This window comes from Cetorhinus maximus, chromosome 14, assembly GCF_964194155.1.
Source record: "Cetorhinus maximus chromosome 14, sCetMax3.hap1.1, whole genome shotgun sequence".
Lineage (NCBI taxonomy): Eukaryota > Metazoa > Chordata > Chondrichthyes > Lamniformes > Cetorhinidae > Cetorhinus > Cetorhinus maximus.
In genome coordinates this window covers 67,662,973-67,683,884 of record NC_135892.1, presented here as the reverse complement: position 1 = coordinate 67,683,884, position 20,912 = coordinate 67,662,973, and the positions used below count along the sequence as shown (strand labels likewise).

Here is a 20,912-nt window from a genome sequence, read left to right as displayed (position 1 = left end):
GAGGTTACCACTGGACAAGCCTGATGGCAGGGTGGAACTCAGCTTGATGGATCCTAACTTTTATTTGATTGTTTAGATATGTGGAGAGGGGCTACTGAACAGAATCACAGGAGTCAGCTAATGAGCTTTTAACAAACGCATAAAACATTAAACAAGGAAAGGTGAACTATATTACAATACTCCTTCACCTACAACTATACGTTTACAGATAAATACGGATTTGTAAGGATAACACAAGTTACAAAAGCTATCTTATATTCTAATGTTCACAGTAACGACACAGTCTATGTAAACCAATTGGCGACCTGAGGTCAAACACATGACACACTGAAACTAAGTGATAGATGGCACCTCAGACATATGCTATGGATCTCTCCTCAACTCCACCCCCAGACGCCTCTTACACCGTGAACCAACCAGTCTCACTGAACTCTGTTTTTCACACGAGGGTTTCCAATCTCCACTTTCCAAGAACTCGCCTTGAAATAGTCTCCCAAACCGATGCTTTCTCTCAGACACCTTCCACAAGGGTTCAACTCCAGGGTTTCGTACTCTCCTTCTGATGTTCCTCTTCCCTGGGTCACCACATGCATTTAAGCTGTCATCCATGCACTCACACTGACTCAGCTGTCATATGCCCATAGCAAAGAGTTACAGGCCTTCAGCCGTCCTTTAGGCCTTCTGACTTCTCACAAGCCATTATATCACTTTGACTCTGCTTCCTGCAGCTTGAGGCTTTAAACGTGAAGCTTGGAGCCTTTCTCTGCCCCTCACCCTTGACTTCACTTACCAGGACCTTTTCCAGGTTCCTGTCCTTCCTTTGACTAGAAGGTCTGCTTGGGACTCTCTCCTGCTTCGCTCCACTGGATTCTTGGGGAGTTCCTTCTTTAGCTTGGGACTAGCTATCTATCCCCTTTGCCCTAGTCTCTTTGTGGCAGCTACTTTCAACCAACTTTAGCTTGGATCTGGCTATCTGTCCCTTCTAGGTTGCTTCTGCTTGGCAGCTGTCTTCAAAACCAACTGAACTCAAACAGTTTCCAAATCAAACTGCTGTTTCTAGTTTCTTATGTGTGTGTGTGTGTGTGTGTGTGTGTGTGAGGGACCTGCCTCTCTGGACCCCTGTTGCTAGGCAACAGCCCAGTTTTTCTACCTTTGTTTGCTTAACTTGTCTTACAGTTGTAAACTCTCATTAGAAATGCAGACACCCTATAAAAGTGAAATGAGAACTCAACTTGACCTTTTCTTAACATACAGATACAGAAATACTAATCGAACTTAAACTTTAAAGCTAAAACTGATTCTTAATACCCATAAATACTAATATAACTTAATTAAACTATCTCTATTTTCTAACACAGATACAAAATCAAATACTGCAGATGCTGGCGATCGGAAATGAAAGCAGAAAATGCTGGAAACACTCAGCAACAGAAACATTGTTGCACTTTCTACAAATGATACCTGACCTGCTGGGGTTTTCCAGGTTTTTTTTATACCATTAAAACAGATGATCTGGTCATAGATATAATTGCTGTTTAAATTTACCCCCACTAAGCAGGGATATTCTGCAATCCCTCCCCCACAGGCTTAGCCTCTCCTCAACCCTCTGAATGTGCAAAGCAATCTGGAAGGAATCCCCCCCTCCACCCCAACCCCAGTCCACACTTTGGACCTCTGCACAGAGCAGAAATATAGTGAATGCCCTACTTCCCCTCTGAACAGTATATAGACGTTTGGAGTCAACCTTCTCCCTACCCCACACTGGCATTCATTTGATCCAAGCCTGCAAAGCTAAGTTGAGCACCTCTCCACATACCGTAAACCATTACTTGAGTGATCAGTGCCCCCCACCCACCCCAGCTTCTTTTGTGAGCACATCTCACCTCACCCTTCCCAGCATCATTTATCTGGCTGGAGCCAATCTCTTGATAATTCTTTTACCGAACCTCCTCTCTCCCCTCTTTCTCATTGCCACTCTCCGCTTCCACTCATCTGTGTTCTTGGTCTATTTATTTTCCCCTACCCTGTTTGACCTGAAATCTGCATTTTACCAACCAGAATATTAACTAGATTAAAAAATACTTAGGAGGAGAGCAACAAGGCCTTCACCCTTCTCAGGCTTTTAACTGAAAGCCACACTTGGGTATTCATTTAGAATCATAGTGGCGAATGGGAGGAGATGAAGAGAGAGTGTGGGGGCAGGCGAGGGGGTGCACAAAAGAGAGAACAAATCAAGGAAGGTAGAGAGAAATCATGATTCATTGAATTACCAGAAATCTAGAAGAAATGTATTTATTTTAAATAAGTTAAGGGGGGCCAGGCAGAATGAGAACAGTATAATCAAGCAATCTTCCTCAGTCTACAGGGCCCTCAACTGTGTCCGGCCCATCTCCCGCGCATCCGCCCTCACACCTTCCTCTCCCTCCCAGAACCATGATAGGGTCCCCCTTGTCCTCACTTATCACCTCACCAGCCTCCACATTCAAAGGATCATCCTCTGCCATTTCCAGCATGATGTGCCACCACCAAACACATCTTCCCTTCACCCCCCCACCCCCCCCACCATCAGCATTCCGTAGGGACCGTTCCCGCCGGGACACCCTGGTCCACTCCTCCATCACCCCCTACACCTCAACCCCCTCCCACAGCACCTTCCCATGCAACCGCAGAAGGTGCAACACCTGCCCTTTACTTCCCCCCTCCTCACCATCCAAGGGCCCAAACACTCCTTTCAAGTGAAACAGCACTTCACTTGCACTTCCCTCAATTTAGTCTACTGCATTCGCTGCTCCCAATGCAATCTCCTCTACATTGGAGAGGCCAAACGCAGACTGGGTGACCGCTTTGCGGAACACCTTCGGTCTGTCTGCAAGCATGGCCCAAGACCTCCCTGTCGCTTGCTATTTCATCACTCCACCCTGCTCTCATGCCCACACGTCCGTCCTTGGCCTGCTGCAATGTTCCAGTGAAGCTCAACACAAACTGGAGGAATAGCACCTCATCTTCCGACTAGGCACTTTACAGCCTTCCGGACTTAACATTGAGTTCAACAACTTCAGAGCATGAACTCTCTCCTCCATCCCCACCCCCTTTCCGATCCCCCTTTTTTCTAATAATTTTTTAAAATATATTTTTCTTTTCCCACCTATTTCTACTATTTTCAAATTTATTTCCATCCATTGTTTTATCTCCACCTTTTAGCCCATTTCAATCCCTTCCCCCTACCCCACCCCCATTAGGGTCATCTGTAACTTGCTCATCCTGCTTTCTACCCTTAATGTCACCATTAGCACATTCCTTAGCTAATATCACCACTGTCAACACCCCTTTGTCCTTTTGTCTATGACATCTTTGGCAATCTCCACTTTTCACTGGCCCTCGATCCAGCTCTACCTGTCCCACCCCCCTCAGCCAGCTCATATTTCACCTCATTTCTATTTTTCTTTAGTTCTGATGAAGAGTCATACAGACTCGAAATGTTAACTGTCTTCCTCTCCGCAGATGCTGTCTGACCTGCTGAGTTTTTCCAGCCATTTTTGTTTCAGATTTCCAGCATCCGCAGTATTTTGCTTTTAATCAAGCAATTGTTAGCTTCCTCATATGATAAACACAGCTCTCATTCCTGTTCCAAGTTCCACTTACCCATCCACTGCCCCCGCAGAAATCAAAGTTTTCTCATCTCGAAAAATCACCACTGTTACACTCTGCTGAAAATCCTGTGGAAAACAAGAGACACAACTCAGCACACCATTATGATCAGGAGACTGGAAACCCAACCACTGAAGCAGCACTGATCGGAGCACCGCCACAGAAAGGTACAGAGAACTACAGTGAAAAGAATCATACCACAGAAGGAGCAAGTCCCCGTGCAGCCAGTCGTCGTTTCTTCTGTTTTGGAGGAGTCTGCCTGGCCTGTGTGTTGTGAGCCCCAGTAATTTGCTTCACTTGTCTGTAAAATCCATCTAACCAGAAGCAAGAAGTCTTATGAATAACCTTCAAAATTAAGACAGTCTTTCTCCCCCCCCTACACATTCTTCATGTTTTAACACTCTTCGAGCTGTATTTGTCATGTGAGGAAGCTACCAATTGCTTGATTATACTATTCTCATTCAGGGCCATTGTCATTCTGCCTGCCTTAACATAGACATTGAGAATTAGCCATCTCTTAGACCTGGGCTGGTGGTGGTGAAGTGAACATCATAACCAAATCACAGAAAGGAAGTATCTTGGCCACCTCTTGAAGCTAGGGATCTCAGCTTTACGTTCTGCATAACTCAGTTTCACACTGATGCACCGCAGAATTATATACAGGGGACATTGAAAAAGGCAACCTCCCTATCAGAGCCTCATCCCTTCCATAATTAAAAATAAGTTAGAGAACTGTACCCTTTTAAACTTATCTTAAATATAATACATTAGTTTCAAAGAGACACTGGTAACCATTTGGGTATTGTTGAGAAGGAAGTGCCAAGTTGGACTACAAAAGAATAGGACTGGCATTCGTAAATAAATTTATATTATTGCAGTAATAAAAAACAGAAAATGCTGGAAATACTCAGCGAGTTTGGCAACAGCCGTGGAGGGAGAAACAGAGTTAGCATTTCAGGTTGTGACCTTTCATCAGGACACATTTTATTTTGGATTTCCAGCATCTGCAGTGTTTTGCTTTTATATGTTGTTGCAGTTCAGCATCAGTGTGTGGTCATTCTGCTGCCTTTAAACAGGACTTTTGCAGTGAATGCACCACTGAGGCCAGCATCTGCTCTTTAAAATGAAAAGTAGAAATCAAAAGATCAGAATTGTTATAAAACAACTTCTAAAAGTGTTTCTCTGAATGCAAATACTGCTCCAAACAGTGAAAGCACATACGATATCCAGTCACAAAACAAAAACAGAATTACCTGGAAAGACTCAGTAGGTCTGGCAGCAGCGGCGGCGAAGAAAAGAGTTGACGTTTCGAGTCCTCGTGACCCTTCAACAGAATTTTTTCTTTTCCCACCTATTTCCATTATTTCTAAATCTATATCTTTAATGCCCTGTCAGTCTTTCCACCCCACCCCCACTAGAGCTGTACCTTGAGTGTCCTGCCATCAATTCTTAATTAGCACATTCGTTAAGATAATATCACCACCTTCAACACCTCTTTGTCTGTGACATCTTTTGATTATCTGCTCCTATCACTGCTTGCTTGTCCCTACAACCACCTCCCCCCCACTCCCCCACCTTAAACCAGCTTATATTTCACCCCTCTCCTAATATTACTTAGTTCTGTTGAAGGGTCATGAGGACTCGAAACGTCAACTCTTTTCTTCTCCGCCGATGCTGCCAGGCCTGCTGAGTTTTTCCAGGTAATTCTGTTTTTGTTTTGGATTTCCAGCATCCGCAGTAGTTTTTTGTTTTTATGATATCCTGTTATGAAGAGACCAGTGCACACAATCTCTTAGCAAAATCTATCGAAAATTTTCAATACAATTGCCAATGATCTAACTTTACACAAGGCACAATTTTGTTTAATGCCACATTCCCCCTATTAAAGAAATATTTTAATAATCTGACATTACAATCAGTTAATATTTCAGCCCAAACACCAAAGGTTGGAGAAATGTTGGGATCACAGATGCCCCAACAATTCCTCAAGTTATGCTTGCACCATTCACAATCTCCATAACAGATCCAAGATGGGAGGCAAATACTTATGAAAAGCACCTCATTTTGTTACACATATGTCCCTCTCCCATTTTATTGGGTGTAAGAATAAAAGCCTGCACCCAACCCACTAAGAACATCTGCACCCAGGTCATTGGCTTAAAACAGTGGTACGTAAGACTTCGAATCAGTCACACAAGTCATTCAGTACCTGTGCTGGCTGTTTGAAAGAACCAACTAATTAGACCCAGTCTCCTCCTCTTTTCACATAACCCAACAAATGTTTCCTGACTTAGGCGAGCCCTAATTCACCACTTCATCAGTAGAACTGATTCTGAAGTAGGAAATGAAAAATAAATCATATGTAATACTTGGAGCCGAAAAGAGACCACACGAACCTGAAAACTCTAATCCACCAGCATTGCACAGTGCATTAAGCTATGCAGAGTCCACATGGAGTAAATTGCAGTTCTCTGATGTACAACTGAGTGATTTCATGACATTGTGTATTTCTCTTAAAAGATGTTGAGAAACACTCTTTTAGATAAGACATTTTACTGCAATGCAACACATTGATCGTCCCAGTTTACGAATGAAAAATTCAAGTTCTTAATGTGAATTTTACAAGGAAGATAAAAGATCAGTTCAAAGAGAACAAAATGATCTCACAGCCAGTGTCAGCATCAAGCACTTCTAAGCCGTCAATAACAAAACCAAGTACAGATGAAAGCTCTTTCTGCTCTTTTGCATCTTGGTTTTCAACTTCAAAAAAAAAAGGCACACCCCTGTAATCTATCAAGATTTTTTTTCCTGTTTCTGCTACCAGCAATCCATGACTAGCTTTTTAAGCCAGTTTTGTGCTTGAACTGGAATCTTGGTGTCAAAGTCACTGCAAAGTGGGTTCAGACCATTTGAACTCAGTTTTAATAAAACCTTTACAGCCAGCAAAAAAAAACGCCCAAGAGGCAACGATTACCTGTTCAGAAAATCATTTACAGTACTTGCTGAAATGGTTACCCTTAAAATGCATATTTATAATTGGATAGCCAGAAGAAGCTGAATCTAGTCAACAGCAAATTGTGGCATTGACGGTTCTATTTAATCCCACTGTTCTACTTCCAAGAAGACTACCTCAATTTTTCTCCACATCCCCTATTAGCATTGGAAGGTACTGGGAAAAAAATTTGATTGTGGGTGCCTCTGAAGGGCCTACAAGTCTATCAGCAGCCAGTAGGAAGCCACATAAAGATAGAGGGATAGCACTGTTAATCAAGGATGGCATTAGTTAGAGATGACCTTGGTTCAGGAGATCAGGATTTAGAACCAGTTTGGGTGAAGATGAGAAATAGCAGGGCAAAGAAGTCACCAGTGGGAGTGGTCTACAGGCCCCTAACAGTAACCACAATGTAGGACAAATTATACAAGAAATATTGGGTGCTAAAGGGATGGCAATAATCATGGGTGACTTTAATCTACATATTAACTAGAAAATCAGATTGGAAGTAATAGTCTGGATAAGGAGTTCATAGAATGCTATTGAGATAGTTTCTTCGAGCAGCACTTTCTGGAACCAACTAGAGAGCACGTTATATTAAACTTGGTATTGTGTAATGTGACAGGAATAATTAATGACCTCAGAGTGAATGTACCCTTAGGTAGCAACGACCACAATATGATTGAATTTTACATCCAGCTTAAAAGGGAGGAGTGGGTCTAAGACCAGTATTTTAAACTTAAATAAGGGCAACTATGTGGGCAAGAAAGCCGAGTTAGCTGAAGTGAATTGGGGTACTAGGCTAGATCAATAGAGAAGCAGTGGCAGATGTTTAAGGGGATATTTCAGAATACTCAGGATAAGTATATTCCTACTATATAAAAAAAAATTCTAAAGGGAGGACCCACCATCCATGCTTAATTAAGAAGTTAGGGAAAGCATCAAACTTAAGGAAAAAGCATCTAACTGCAAAGGTGAGTGGGTCAGAATATAACGAACAGCAGAGAATGACTAAAAGGTTAATCAGGAAAAAGAAGTTAGTGTGACAGGAAGCTAGCTAGAAATGTAAAAACGGACAGCAAAAGTTTCTACAGGTATGTAAAAAGGAAAAGAGCAAGTAAAGTGAGTGCTGGTCCTCTAGCGAGTGAGAATGGGAAGTTAATACCAGATAAGAAGAAATGGTGGATGAAATGAGCAAATATTTTGCTTATGTCTTCAATATAGAGGATACAAAAAACATTCCAGTAATAGATGTTAATTAAGTGAAAGGGAGAGAGGAACTTGGTGAAATTACAATCACTAGGGTACTGAGCAAACTGACGGAGTTGCAGGCTGACAAGTCTCTGGGTCCAGATGGACTTCATCCTAGGGTTTTAAAAGAGGTGGTTAATGAGAGAGTAGATGCATTGGGTGTTAATTTTCCAAAATTCCCTAGATTGTGGAAAGGTTCCATCAGACTGCAAAGTAGCAAATATAAACTCTCTATTCAAGAAGGGAGTAAGGTAGAAAACAGGAAACTATAGGCCAGTTAGCTTGATGTCTGTCAAGGGGAAGGCATTAGAATCGATCCTTAGCGAGGTTACAGCTGGGCACTTAGAAAAGCTTAAGGTAATCGGGAAGGGTGGGCATGGTTTTGGGAAAGGGAAATCATGTTTAACCAATTTATTACAGTTCTTTGAAGAAGTAACATGTGCTGTGGATAAGGAGGAGCCTGTAGACATACTGTATTTGGAATTTCTAGAAGGCATTTGGTAAGATACCACATCAAAGGTTATTGTTGAAAATAAAAGCTCATGGTGTAGGGGGTAATATATTAGCATGGTTGGAAGATTTGCAGGCTGGCAGAAAACAGAGAATGCATAAATGGGTGTTTGATTGGTAGGATGTGACGAGTGGAGTTCCGCAGGGGCCTTTGCTGAGGTCTCAACTTATTACCATCTACACCAATGACTTAGATGAGGGGAGCAAAGGCACGGTAGCTAAATTTGCAGATGACACAAAGATAGATAGGAAAGTATGTTGGGGAGAGGACTAAAGGAGCTTGCAGATGGATATAGACGTTGAGCGAGTGAATAAAAATCTGGCAGATGGAATATAATGTGGGAAAATGTGAAGTTTTTCACTTTGGCAGGGAAAGCAGAATATCACTTAAATGGAGAACGGCTGCAGAATTCCAAGGTGCAGAAGGGTCTTGGTGTTCTAGTGCATGAGTCACAAAAGGTTAGTATGCAGGTACAGCACGTAATCAAGAAGGCTAATGGAATACTATCCTTTATTAGGCGAGGAATTGAAAGAAAAGTAAGGATGTTATACTTCAGTTCTACAGGGCACTGACGAGGCCACATCTTGAAACTGCGTGCAGTATTGGTCTCCTTATTTAAGGAGAGATGTAAATGCATTGGAGGCAGTTCAAAGGAGGTTTACCAGATTGATACCTGGAATGAGCAGGTTGTCTTATGAGGAAAAGGTAGACGGGCTGGGCTTGTTTCCACTGGACTTTAGAAGAGCAAAGAGTGTCTTGATTGATGTGAATGGTCTTGACAAGGTGGACATGGAAAGAATGTTACCTCTTGTTGGTGAGTTCAGCACTAGAGGGCACTGTTTTAAAATTAAGGGTTGCCCTTATAAGGCACAGATGAGGAGAATTTTTTTCTGAGGGTTGTGCGACTTTGGAACTCTGCCTCAGAAGGTGGTGGAAGCAGGGTCATTGAGTATTTTTAAGGAAGAGGTAGTCAGATTATTGTTTGGTAAGGGACTCAAAAGGTTATTAGGGGTAAACAGGAATGTGAATTCAAAACACAAAACAGATCAGCCATGATCTTACTGAATGGCGAAGCAGGCTTAATGGGCTGAATGGCCTACTTCTGCTCCTACTGAGTAATGTGTCCATATTCTCAAATTCCAATGTTCTTTTCAAAACATCAGAGAGAGGTCTCCAGGCAGGGGGTGGGGGTTGCCAAGAATTTCTCGTGTACCTCTCAGGGGCTTATTATATAATTTCAATGGCAGTGGCTTGGTCAAGGGTGCACTGCAAAATGAATGTAAATGACAGAGGGACTCAAGATTATGTGAGGCGATGAAGATAAAGTTTGAAAAAAGGTTTAGTGATAGTAAATTTTCTGATTCTCAAAATATCCAAATGCCCAAAACACAACTCATTAAACACTATTGCCACGTGAATAAAATGTGTTCACGTAACTATCTTTAGGCAACACCTACCTTTCTTACTGCAGCGAGTGTCCCAGACCATTATGTTGCCATCTCTTCCACCAGTGCAAAATACAGCTTTTTAAAAAACAAAAATGGATAAGATATGAAATGATTTTTTTCCCCCTGTATAGATAAAGTCTACAAATTAAAACATTTCAAAACAGTACCTTTTTCCTGCTTTCCAAATGCCACAGACTTGAGGCTGCACTGGTGCCCTTTAAATGTGCCAAGGAGCTCACTCACATTCACATCCCACAGTTTTGCTGTCTGATCTCCTGAAGCTGTAACCTTCAAAACACACACAAAAGCTCAAATGTTCAACAGCACTGTCATCATGCTCTTGCCCGTTAAAGGAATGTACAAGGAAAACATACTTACTAATTTTGGCTCTCCAGGAATCCACGCAAGGTCAAACACTGCATTGTTGTGAGCCAACCATGCTGGAAACATAAAAATCTAATTTAGTGAGTAGAAACTAGGTTAGAAAACATAGACGCAGTTGTCACTGGGACCTCAGTACAAGAAAACTGTGGGAAATACAATGTCAATTTAAGCTGTAAAAAACCATGAACAATTTTGCCCTTCCAAAATTAGATTAAGTCTACAGCATTTCAAATCATTAGGGTGGGTAGTCGACAGTTACAGGTCTGTCACTAGTACGATCATTGATAAGGGGTACGGGGGCATGTAATTCAGTGCGAAGAACAGTATCATACATTGTTGGATGAGAAGGGAGATTTACATTCTTTGCCACTTACAGCAGTTATAAAGAATGCATTTAATATTTCATTATTTATAATAAACAGCTGAAATCTCACCATGAATGCATTCTGGTATCATTATGCTAAACAGGCCAGGGATCACCATGATATATCACAAAAACACCTTTCATGAAATTGGAATTAAGTTAGGAGTTGCTTCGTCTTTAAGTTAAAGTTTAAATTATCAAAATCTCCACACGGTACTTTAGATTTTATTTAATTCATTCGCAAACTGGACATCACTGGCAAAGCCAACATTTATTGCTCATCCTTAATTGTCAGTGAGCTGCTTTCAGGCCATTTTAGAAGCACCTGTATCTTTGCCCAAGCCTAGTGCGCCATGCACCACTACTGAGAATGGCTATATCCAACATCACAGCTTAGGCCAACAGCTCAGTGCTTTCAGAGGAAAAACTTCTCCACATCACTGGAGCCACTGCTCCAAGAAGTGGATAATTTGATTGACTATATGACTCCTCTGAACTGGAGACAGGGGAAAAAAAGGCCATAGGAAGCAACTAAACTTCATACAGAGCTACAATAGCAATTGAGCAGGAATCCAGTTAGTGTGATACCATTCTATCCTTCAGGCACTAAGAAGGACTATTACAGCTATATCTTAACTGGATGGTTTTTAAAAAATATTTGTTCGCAAGAAGTGAGTGTCGCTACCTGGGCCAGCGTTTATTGCCCATGAGGTGTTGGCGAGCTGCCTTCTTGAACTGCTGCAGTCCATGTGTTGTAGGAACACCCAGTGCTATTAGAAAGGGAGTTCCAGGATCTTGACCAAGTGTTAGTGAAGGAATGGCGATTATATTTCCAAGTCAGGATGGTATGTCTCGAAGAACAACATGCATTTGCTGCCCTTGTCCTTCTAGGTGATGGAGGTTGTGGGTTTGGAAGGTGCTGTCCAAGGAGCCTTAATGAGTTGTTGCAGTGCATCTTGTAGATGGCACACACTGCTGCTACTTTGTTTCGGTGCTGAAAAGAGTGAATGTTTAAGGTGGTGGATGGGGTGCTAATCAAGTGGGCAGCTTTTTCCTGGGTGGTGTCGAACTTGTTGAGTGTTGTGGAAGCTGCACTCATCCAGACAAGTGGAGAGTATTCCATCACACACCTGACTTGTGCCTCAGCTTTGGGGTGTCAGGTGGTGAGTTACTTGCTGCAGAATTCCCAGCCTCTGACCTGCTCTTCTAGCCACAATATTTATAGGGGTGGTCCAGTTCATTTTCTGGTCAATGGTAACCCCCAGGATGTTGATAGTGGGGAATTCAGCAATGGTAATGCCATTGAATGTCAAGATGCGATGGTTAGATTCTCTCATGTTGGAGATGGTCATTGCCTGGCATTTGTGTGGCACGAATGTTACTGGCCACTTCACAGCCCAAGCCTGGATATTGTCTGGGTCTTGTTGCATTTGGATATGGACTGCTTCAGTATCTGAGCAGTTGCAAATGGTGCTGAACATTGTGCAATCATCAGCGAATTGACCCCCACTTCTGTCCTTATGATGGAGGGAAGGTCATTGGTGAAGCAGCTGAAGATGGTTGGACCTAGGACACTACCCTGAAGAACACCCACAGTGATGTCCCAGGACTGAGATAATTGAGCTCCAACAACCATCTTCCTTTGTGCTAGGCATGACTCCAACCAGTGGAAAAATTTCCATCCCCCACTGATTCCCAATGACTTCAGTTTTGCTTGAGCTCCTTGATGCCACACTCAGTCAATGCTGCCTTGATGTCAAGGCAGTCACTCTACATCACCTCTGGAGTTTAGCTCTTTTGTCCATGTTCTGACCAAGGTTGTAATGAGGTTGGGAGCTGAGTGACCCTGATAGAACCCAAACTAAGTGTCAGTGAGCAGGTTATTGCCAACAAAGTGCTGCTTGATAGCACTGTCAACAATACTTCATCACTTTGCTGATGAAGGATTTGTGTTTATAAAATAGTGATAACATTTTTAAAATGAAAAGTATAGTTGTGTGAAACTATCAAAATTTAGAAACATCCCTGCCAAAAAAAAAGGAAAGCAAACCAACAAAATCTTCACACACCTCGAAAAATTGGGTCCTCCTTGTTGTGATGTTCCGCATCATACAGCCTGACTACACCTTCTTCATTTGCTACTCCAAGGACCTGATGTAACTGCTCAGCTGTAAAGCAGTCATGTTAAAAAATCAATCAGCATAACGATAATAACTCATTTGCACATGGCCCTTTTCACATGGAGACCAATACTAAGTTACACAAATGAAGAATAAGAAGGGATCCCCCAATTTTGTATCAACATATATTAGGATTTAAGTCTGATGAGTATGATTCTCTCTGTACAATTTTATGGAGGCTCTTCTAGTTGGATAGGCAGATGCCAACTCTAATACCATCCAAAACATTTCTCAACTGAAGTGTGTATGTTAAATAAATAACACCTCCAATTCTTACAGCTGGCAGCGTGAAATGTCACAGCACTAAAACTCAAACTCCTCACCACACTTTGAATGTCCAACTGGTTTATGTGCATTGTTTCTCAACATAATTAAGGGAAGACACATACTTGAATTACTAATGCATTTTGAATCAGATTAGTTATTTCTCCTTCTTTATTCCCATCAATATACTGAATAACATTTCAGAGGCATTAATTGTTTGCTTTGGATAATCATGCTGTAACTTCAGGTTATGTGGCAATCAAACTTACAGCTTCCAACTATTGGAACTGCAGATTATATCAAGATCCCAAACTAACGTCTACTCTCAATGAAAATTAGTGAGATGCACTAAGTGTGCATGAAGTGCATAGGTCAATTTACCTGTCGACCACAAGCAGACAAAAGGAGGAACTGGCACCCCGAGGTCACCATATGAAGTGTGTTCATCCCGTTGATTGCATTGGTAATATTGCAGCAGGGTCTCCAAGGGGTAGCTGTGAGGTTCTGATGGGAAAGTTAAAATTATACTGAAGGTGATGGAGAAGCAACAAACAATAAACAAATGTTTGCACAACTTAATACTCAAGACGTTTACAGCACAGAAAGAGGCCATTCGGCCCATCACGTCCACACCAGTCAAAGATCTGACTACACCAATCCCCTTTTCCAGCGCTTGACCCACAGCCCTGGAAGCTATGGCAATGCAAGTGAATATCTAAATACTTCTTAAACGTTACGAGGGTTTCTGACTCAATCACACTTTCTGACTGAGTTCCAGACTCCCACCACCCTCTGGGTGAAAAAAATTTCTCCTCAACTCCCCTCTTAGCCTTCTACCTCTTACCTTAAATCTATGCCCCCTTGTTATTGACCCCTTTATAAATGGAAAAAGTGCCTTCCTATCCACCCTAACTGTGATTCTTACAATCTATACACCTTTATCAGGTCCCCTCTCAACCTTTGCTGCTCCAAGGAAAATAACCTCTGCCTATCCAATCTTTCCTCATAGCTCAGACCCTCCAGTCCAGGCAGCATCCTGGTAATTCTCCTCTGCACCCTCTCCAGTGCAATCACATCCTACCTATAATGTGGTGACCAGAACTGCATACAGTACTCCAGGTGTAGCCTAGCGTTTTGTACAGTTCCAACATAACCTCCCTGCTCTTGTATTCTACGCCCCAGCTAATAAAGGCAAGTATCCCATATGCCTTCTTAACCATCTTATCGACCTGTCCCGATACCTTCAGGGATCTGTGGATATGCACACCAAGGTCCCTCTGATCTTCAGTACTTTCCAGGGTCCTACCATTCATAGCGTAATCCCATCCCTTGTGAGCCCTCCCCAAGTGCATTACCTCACACTTTTCCGGGTTGAATTCCATTTGCCACTGCTCTGCCCATCTGACCAGTCCATTGATATCATCCTGCAGTTTACGGCTATCCTCCTCACTACTTACAACCCTACCAATTTTTGTGTCATCCGCAAACTTCTTGATCATACCCCCTATGTTTAAGTCCAAATCATTTATGTACACCACAAACTTCAAGAGCCCCAGCACCGAACCCTGTGGAACCCCACTGGAAACAGACTTCCAGTTACAGAAACATTCCTCTACCATCACCCTCTGCTTGCTTCTCAGCCAATTTTGGGTCCAACGTGCCACTTTGCTTTGGATCCTATGGGATCTTACTTTCTTGACCAGTCTGCCATGAGGGACCTTATCAAAAGCCTTGCTAAAGTCCATGTAGACCACATCAAATGTATTATCCTCATCAACACTCCTGGTTACCTCCTCAAAAAATTTAATCAAATTTGTCAAACATGACCTTCCCTTAACAAATCCATGCTCACTATCCCTGATTAATCCATGTCTCTCCAAGTGCAGATATATTCTGTCTCTCAGAATTTTGTAACTTCCCCACCACCAAGATTAGACTGACTGGCCTGTAACTTCCTGGTCTATCCCTTCCTCTCTTTTTTAATAATGGGACAACGTTAGCACCTCACATGTGGCCAGAGAGGATTTGAAAATTACTGCCAGGGCTCCTGATATCTCTTCCCTTGCCTCCCTCAACAGCCTGGGATACAGCTCATCCGAGACTGCAGATTTATCCACTTTTAAGGCAGCTAAAACCGCCAGTACCTCCTCTCTCTCAGGTTAATTTCCTCTAACATTCCACAGTCCTCCACCCTGATGTCTATACCTGCGTTGTCCTTTTCCATTATGAAGACTGACACTCATTGGGGGCTGTACCCACATCTTCTGGGTCCACACACTGATCACCTCTATGGTCCCTAATTGGCTCTACTCTTTCCCTAGTTACTCTCTTGCTCTTTAAATATTTAAAAAACCCCTCTGGGTTTTCCTTTATTCTATTATTCTACCCACCAATGCTTTCTCATACACTCTCTTAGCTTTCCTAATTTCCTTTTTAGGTTCCCCTCTGCACTTTTTACACTCCTCTAAGGACTCTGCCGTATTGAACCCTTGGTATTTGTCATAAGCTTCTCTTTTTTTCTTAATCCTAAGCTTTATGTCCCTTCACATCTAGGGTTCTCCAGACTTGGTCCCCCACTTTGTCTTTACAAAAACACATTTGCCCTGTACTCTCGCTATTTCCTCCTTGAATGCTTCCCACTGCTCTGACATAGTTTTATCTGCAAGTAGCTGCTCCCAGTCCACTTGGGCCAAATCGTATATCATCTTAGTAAAATTAGCCTTTCCCCAAGCTTAGAACTTTTATTCCCAGCCCAACCTTATCCTTTTCCATAACTATCCTAAATCTAACTTGAGTTATGGTCACTATCTCCAAAATGCTCCCCTACTGATACGCCTTCCACCTGCTTGGGCTCATTTCCGAATTTTAGGTCCAAAACTGCCCCGTCCCTTTGTTGGGCTTTCTACATACTGGCTAAAAAAGTTCTCCTGGATGCAACTTATGAATTTTGCTCCTCCCTACCTTGCACACTTAAAACTATCCCAGTTAATATCTGGGTTAAAGTCCCCTAATATTACTGCCTTATTATTCTTACATTTCTCTGAAATTTGATTACACATTTGATCCTCTCTCTCTCCCTGACTGTTTGGGGGTCTAAAGTACACATCCAGCAGCATGTTTGCCCCTTTTGTGTTTTTTACTTCTACCCATATGGCTTCATTTGATGATCCTGCCAAGATATCATCCCTCCTCTCTGCTTTAATTGATTCCTTGATCAATATTGCAACCCCCCCACCCCTCCCCTTTTATCCCCCTCTCTATCTCGTCTGAATACTCCAAAACCAGGAAATGTTGAGCTGCCAATCCTGCCCTTCTTTTAGCCAAATCTCAGTCCCAGCTATGATATCAGACTCCCATGTGCTTATCCGTGCCCTCAGCTCATCTGTCTTATTCCTCAGGCTCCTTGCATTAAATTATATTCCATTTAGCCTTGCTAAACTCACTTCTTTCTTATCTAGCCTATGTTTCCTCTGTCTTCTCACTCACTTTCTAGCGTTTTAACTTCTAATTTCATCTCAACTTCTCTCCCCTCTGAATTACTTTTACTACTTGCCAATTTAGTTTAACTCCACCCCAAATGCATCCCCACGAAGATGTTGATCCCATTCCTGTTCAGATGTAACCCATCCAATTGTACAGGTCCGCCAGAAATGGTCCCAACGCTCAAGAAATCTAAAGCCCTCCCTCCTGCACCATCTCTCCAGCCACGCATCCATCTGCTCTATCCTTCTGCTCCTATGGTCACTACTGTGACATGCCGGGAGTAATCCAGAGATTACTACCTTTACAACTTATCTTGTGTATCAATTTGTATCTGCTTTTAAAATCAGGCTACAGTTAGATCAGCTATGTTCTTACCAAATGGCAGAGCAGGCTCGTAGGGCCAAATGACCCACTCCTGCTTCTAATTCCTATGCATCAGATATTCCACATATGCAAATTTACAGTAGTCTGTACAGAAATGAAGCACTAAGAAAGCAGTATCCAAAAGGAAATTTGAAGAGAAATACTCAACCAAGTTAGTTGAGTTAAATTTTTGTTCAGCTTTGTCCCTTCCCATACCAAAGGCCAGCCATCCAGAGCCACATTCAAGTTAACCATACACGAATCCAAAAGTATCACAGCTGATCTCAATTTCATTCTCATCCAACATCTACACTTTTCAACATTGAGCCACGAGATTCAGCATAGGGTCGATTGTGGCACTCTAGATGAATCTGTGCTGAGAAGAGATAATGTGGGATCTTTCTGATCTGTGCAGCTCCATTCCAATTAGAATCAGGTGGAAGTACATTGCCTCTGGGGAGCAATTTTAAATGTATGTCACAATAAAAACAGTCGGATGGTGGGCTTCCTGCACCATATGGCATCTCAAGTTGAATTTTTCCTCCAGCAACATTCTGCGCTATTTAACTACTGTTAGATATAAATAGTGAACTGAAAGGCAAAACTCAAATAGCAACACAAATCAGTTAGTTCATTATAGGAACGTACAAAAATGACTAACAGGAGACTGACTCCCTGTTCCACCTAGCCTGACCCTTACTGTTATGGTGCATCATATCTCCAGTGCTCCACATCCACTCAAGTACCTAATGAATATCTCTGATAGAAAATGTGTGCCATAAGAGTAATGTATAAAATATCCATGAAACGTATATATAACACATGATAACAACTAACATAGAATCTTATAGCACAAAGAGGCCATTCAGCCCAAAGCATCCCTTTGCAAGAACTATCCAATTAGTCCTTCTCTGCACTTCCCCACAGCGCAGGATTTTCCCTTTTCAAGTACAGTACACATCAATTCCCTTTTGAGAGTTTCTACTAAAGTTGCCTCAGCCTTTCAGGTATCCATTCCAAATTGTCACAACTCACTGGATAAAAAATATTCACCTCAGCTACCAATCTACTGCCAGTAGAAATGGCTTGTCCCCAACAAAACATCTCTTTTAATACTCCACTTAACCGTCTTTCATCTATAGTTTCTCCAGTCTCTTCACAAACAGATTCAACACCTTGTATTTAAATAGCAGCTTTAACATAATAGAGAAAAAAGACAAGGAATTGCACGGTAGTATTATAAAACAAAATATGACACCTAGAAAGATATGGGGATAAAGGAAGATAAACAAAAGATTGGTCAAAGTTAGTTTTGAGGAGTGTCTAGGGGTGGAGGGGTTTAGGGAGGGAATTTCAAGGCTGAGAGCCTAGGCAGTTGAAGGCGTGGCCTGCAATGGTGCAGCAATTAAAACCAGGGATGCAATGGCTGAGGGGCTGGAGATTACAGAGATAGTGAGGGGCGAGGCAAGGGAGGAACTTGCAAACGGATACAAATTTTAAAACCTAGGCGTTATTTAGCCTGGAACCAATATAGATCAGCAAGTACAGGGGGCAATAGATGAACAGGACTTAATCTAAGTTGGATTCCTTTTTTTTAAAAAAGTAATTTCCCTTTTAGCAGTTCGGAAAATATCTAACAAAGTTAAAAACTAAAACTTATTGCTAGTCCCCATTCAAAAAGGATTCATCTACAGGCTCGATTAAACTCATTCAAATATATCTAACGGAAATAACTTGACCCTGGTTATTTTACGCAATGACTTATCAGCCTCACCAACACACACTGTAAATCGTCAGAAAATAACTTTTCTCCTCTAAAGCCAATACCAATTAAGACCAATATCGTAAATAAAATAACAGAGCAGTTATTTCGAACCGACATATTGCAATATAATTAGATAGTCACCATAAGCTTTACTGCAACATGCATTTCAAACAATTAACCTTCAGGAAATTTGTATCTTTAAAATTAATAATCGAAAAACATGAAGTGAGATAAGTTTATATTTAAATATAAGAAGTTGGTCCAGGATATTAGAGAAACATTCTGATTAATAAAATGTAAACAAGCATTACTACAGAAAGTTACAAACACGTCACGACTTTAAAAAAAATAAAATCCTTTAATAGAAAAAGTAGAGTAGCCTCTCACCCCGCGTTTTATTGCGAATTCTGCTATTAAGAACAGCACGGAACAACATCTTGCAAAGTCAGTGTTACTGAACTAAAGCACTGCAACTCCCGCGCTCTCCCCTTAATCAACCTCCCGCCAAATAGACGTCACGCGCGCTGATTGGTCGCCGAGCGGAAGTAACTCGCGCCGTCACTTCCACTCCAGTGGCATTACTGGGAGGAGGCGGTTTGAGGCCGAGGTGGTTGTAGTTATGGCGTTGGCGGCCGCTAGGCCGTTCCTGTCGGAAGGTGGTTATGGTGAACAGGAGATGGACGCGAACTCGGCTCTGATGGAGCTGGATAAAGGTACCGGAGCTGGTGACTGCCGGGCGTAGCGGTGAGCTGGTGACTGCCGGGTGTCGGCAGAGCCTGTATGTGGCCCATCTCACTCACAAACTCGGGAAATGCTTTCCAGTGCGGCACGGAGCTGGCTGTAAAATATCCATCTGGGTGAATTAGACCATCTCTGAGTAGCAGCGGCGTTTTGTTTTTCATTCTCATCGCAAGTCTGCCTTTTGACGGTGGTGGTCTAATACAATTGGGTGTAAACTCTTCAATCTGTAAGCGCAATTTCAACACGGCCGCTGTTTGACGGATGCGAATTGATTTTGTCGCTTTTAGTTTCAGAAAAGCGGCATATTATAACTCCGCCTTGGTTATTGGAGTGAAACTGTCTATTTAGGTTAAAAAGACACACAATTTGCAAATTGTCCTTCAAAAATGAACAATTATATGCATCCTGAATGGCTCTGTTTCTTTCCATAATACAGATGATTTTGGCAAATCTGTTCTGTGTTTACTTTTTTTAGGTTTCTAACATGGTCTAAATGCTGTTAGAATATTCATTTAAATTGACTGCAAATCCACTAATAAGTCAGTTACCCTGTGATCTAGAATTCCCAAATGAAATATTGTGCAGTGGGCTATGAGCAAAAATGCATCAAAGCTGTTATATGAGCACAATTTCAAGTGTCAAATCCAAGCAACACTGACTGAAAATTTAAAGCAACAAATAAAGCAGCCTTATTTTTACGCTTCTTCATGCTCCCAAGTTCATTGGCTCTATCGATCTGTTTCTCCACCCCTAAGTCCACAGAGCCACTCTTACTTCCATGCTCACCACTTCACAGAATCGCTGTGGTACAGAAAGAGGCAGTTCTGCCCATCTCGTCTGCAGCAGTTCACTAATGAGCATTATACGCCATTCTCCTGCCTTTTCCCTGTAACCCTATGTGTTGTTTCTATTCAAATAATCATCTAATATCCTCTTGAATGCCTCGATTGAACCTGCCTCCACCGCAGTTCCAGGCAGTGCATTATAGACGTGAATCACTTGCTGTGTGAACAAGTTTTTTTCTTGTCTCATTTTAGCAAATTACTTTAAATCTGTGCCCACTTGTCCTTGATCCTTTTACAAATGGGAACAGTTTCTCCCAATCTACTCTGTCCGGCCCCTCATGATTTTGAACACCTCTACCAAATCTCCTTAGCCTTCTCTTCTCCAAGTAGAACAGTCCCAACTTCTCCAATCTATCCATTGAAAGGATATTTCCTCTTGTGGTTGAGTACAGAACTAGGGGCACTATTTTAAAATTAGGGGTCACTCTTTTAGGACAGAGATGAGAAATTTTTTCTGAGGGCTGTGTGACTTTGGACCCCTGCGCCTCAGAAGGTGGTGGAGGCGGGGTGATTGAATATTTTTAAAGCAGAGGTAGATAAATTCTTGTGAGGCACGGGAATCAAAGGTTATCGGGGTTAGATGGCAACGTGGAAACAGAAACACAAGACGATCTTATTGAATGGCGGAGTAGGCTCGAAAGGCCGAATGGCCTGCTCCTGTTCCTATTTCTTA

At 42.1% G+C, this 20,912-nt stretch overlaps 2 protein-coding genes across 4 annotated transcripts in view; one reads left to right on the top strand and one right to left on the bottom strand.

Moving 5' to 3' along the window:
* Window positions 1-20,912, bottom strand: part of dtl (denticleless E3 ubiquitin protein ligase adapter) — a 166,065-nt gene that overhangs the window by 13,614 nt on the left and 131,539 nt on the right. The window contains exons 1-8 of one of the 2 annotated variants that reach the window (XM_078557023.1): window positions 19,041-19,122; window positions 13,424-13,546; window positions 12,668-12,766; window positions 10,229-10,290; window positions 10,018-10,138; window positions 9,860-9,925; window positions 3,847-3,962; window positions 3,643-3,716 (exon numbers count right to left, since the gene is read on the bottom strand). In XM_078557023.1, coding sequence (XP_078413149.1) covers window positions 3,643-3,716; window positions 3,847-3,962; window positions 9,860-9,925; window positions 10,018-10,138; window positions 10,229-10,290; window positions 12,668-12,766; window positions 13,424-13,546; window positions 19,041-19,089 — 710 coding nt within the window. In that variant the 5' untranslated portion in view covers window positions 19,090-19,122. Of the gene's footprint in view, window positions 1-3,642; window positions 3,717-3,846; window positions 3,963-9,859; window positions 9,926-10,017; window positions 10,139-10,228; window positions 10,291-12,667; window positions 12,767-13,423; window positions 13,547-19,040; window positions 19,123-20,912 lie in introns of those variants that run through there. The other variant, XM_078557024.1, reaches the window with a different exon arrangement.
* Window positions 19,232-20,912, top strand: part of ints7 (integrator complex subunit 7) — a 64,518-nt gene continuing 62,837 nt past the window's right edge. The window contains exon 1 of one of the 2 annotated variants that reach the window (XM_078557021.1): window positions 19,232-19,366. In XM_078557021.1, coding sequence (XP_078413147.1) covers window positions 19,273-19,366 — 94 coding nt within the window. In that variant the 5' untranslated portion in view covers window positions 19,232-19,272. Of the gene's footprint in view, window positions 19,398-20,912 lie in introns of both variants that reach the window. The other variant, XM_078557022.1, reaches the window with a different exon arrangement.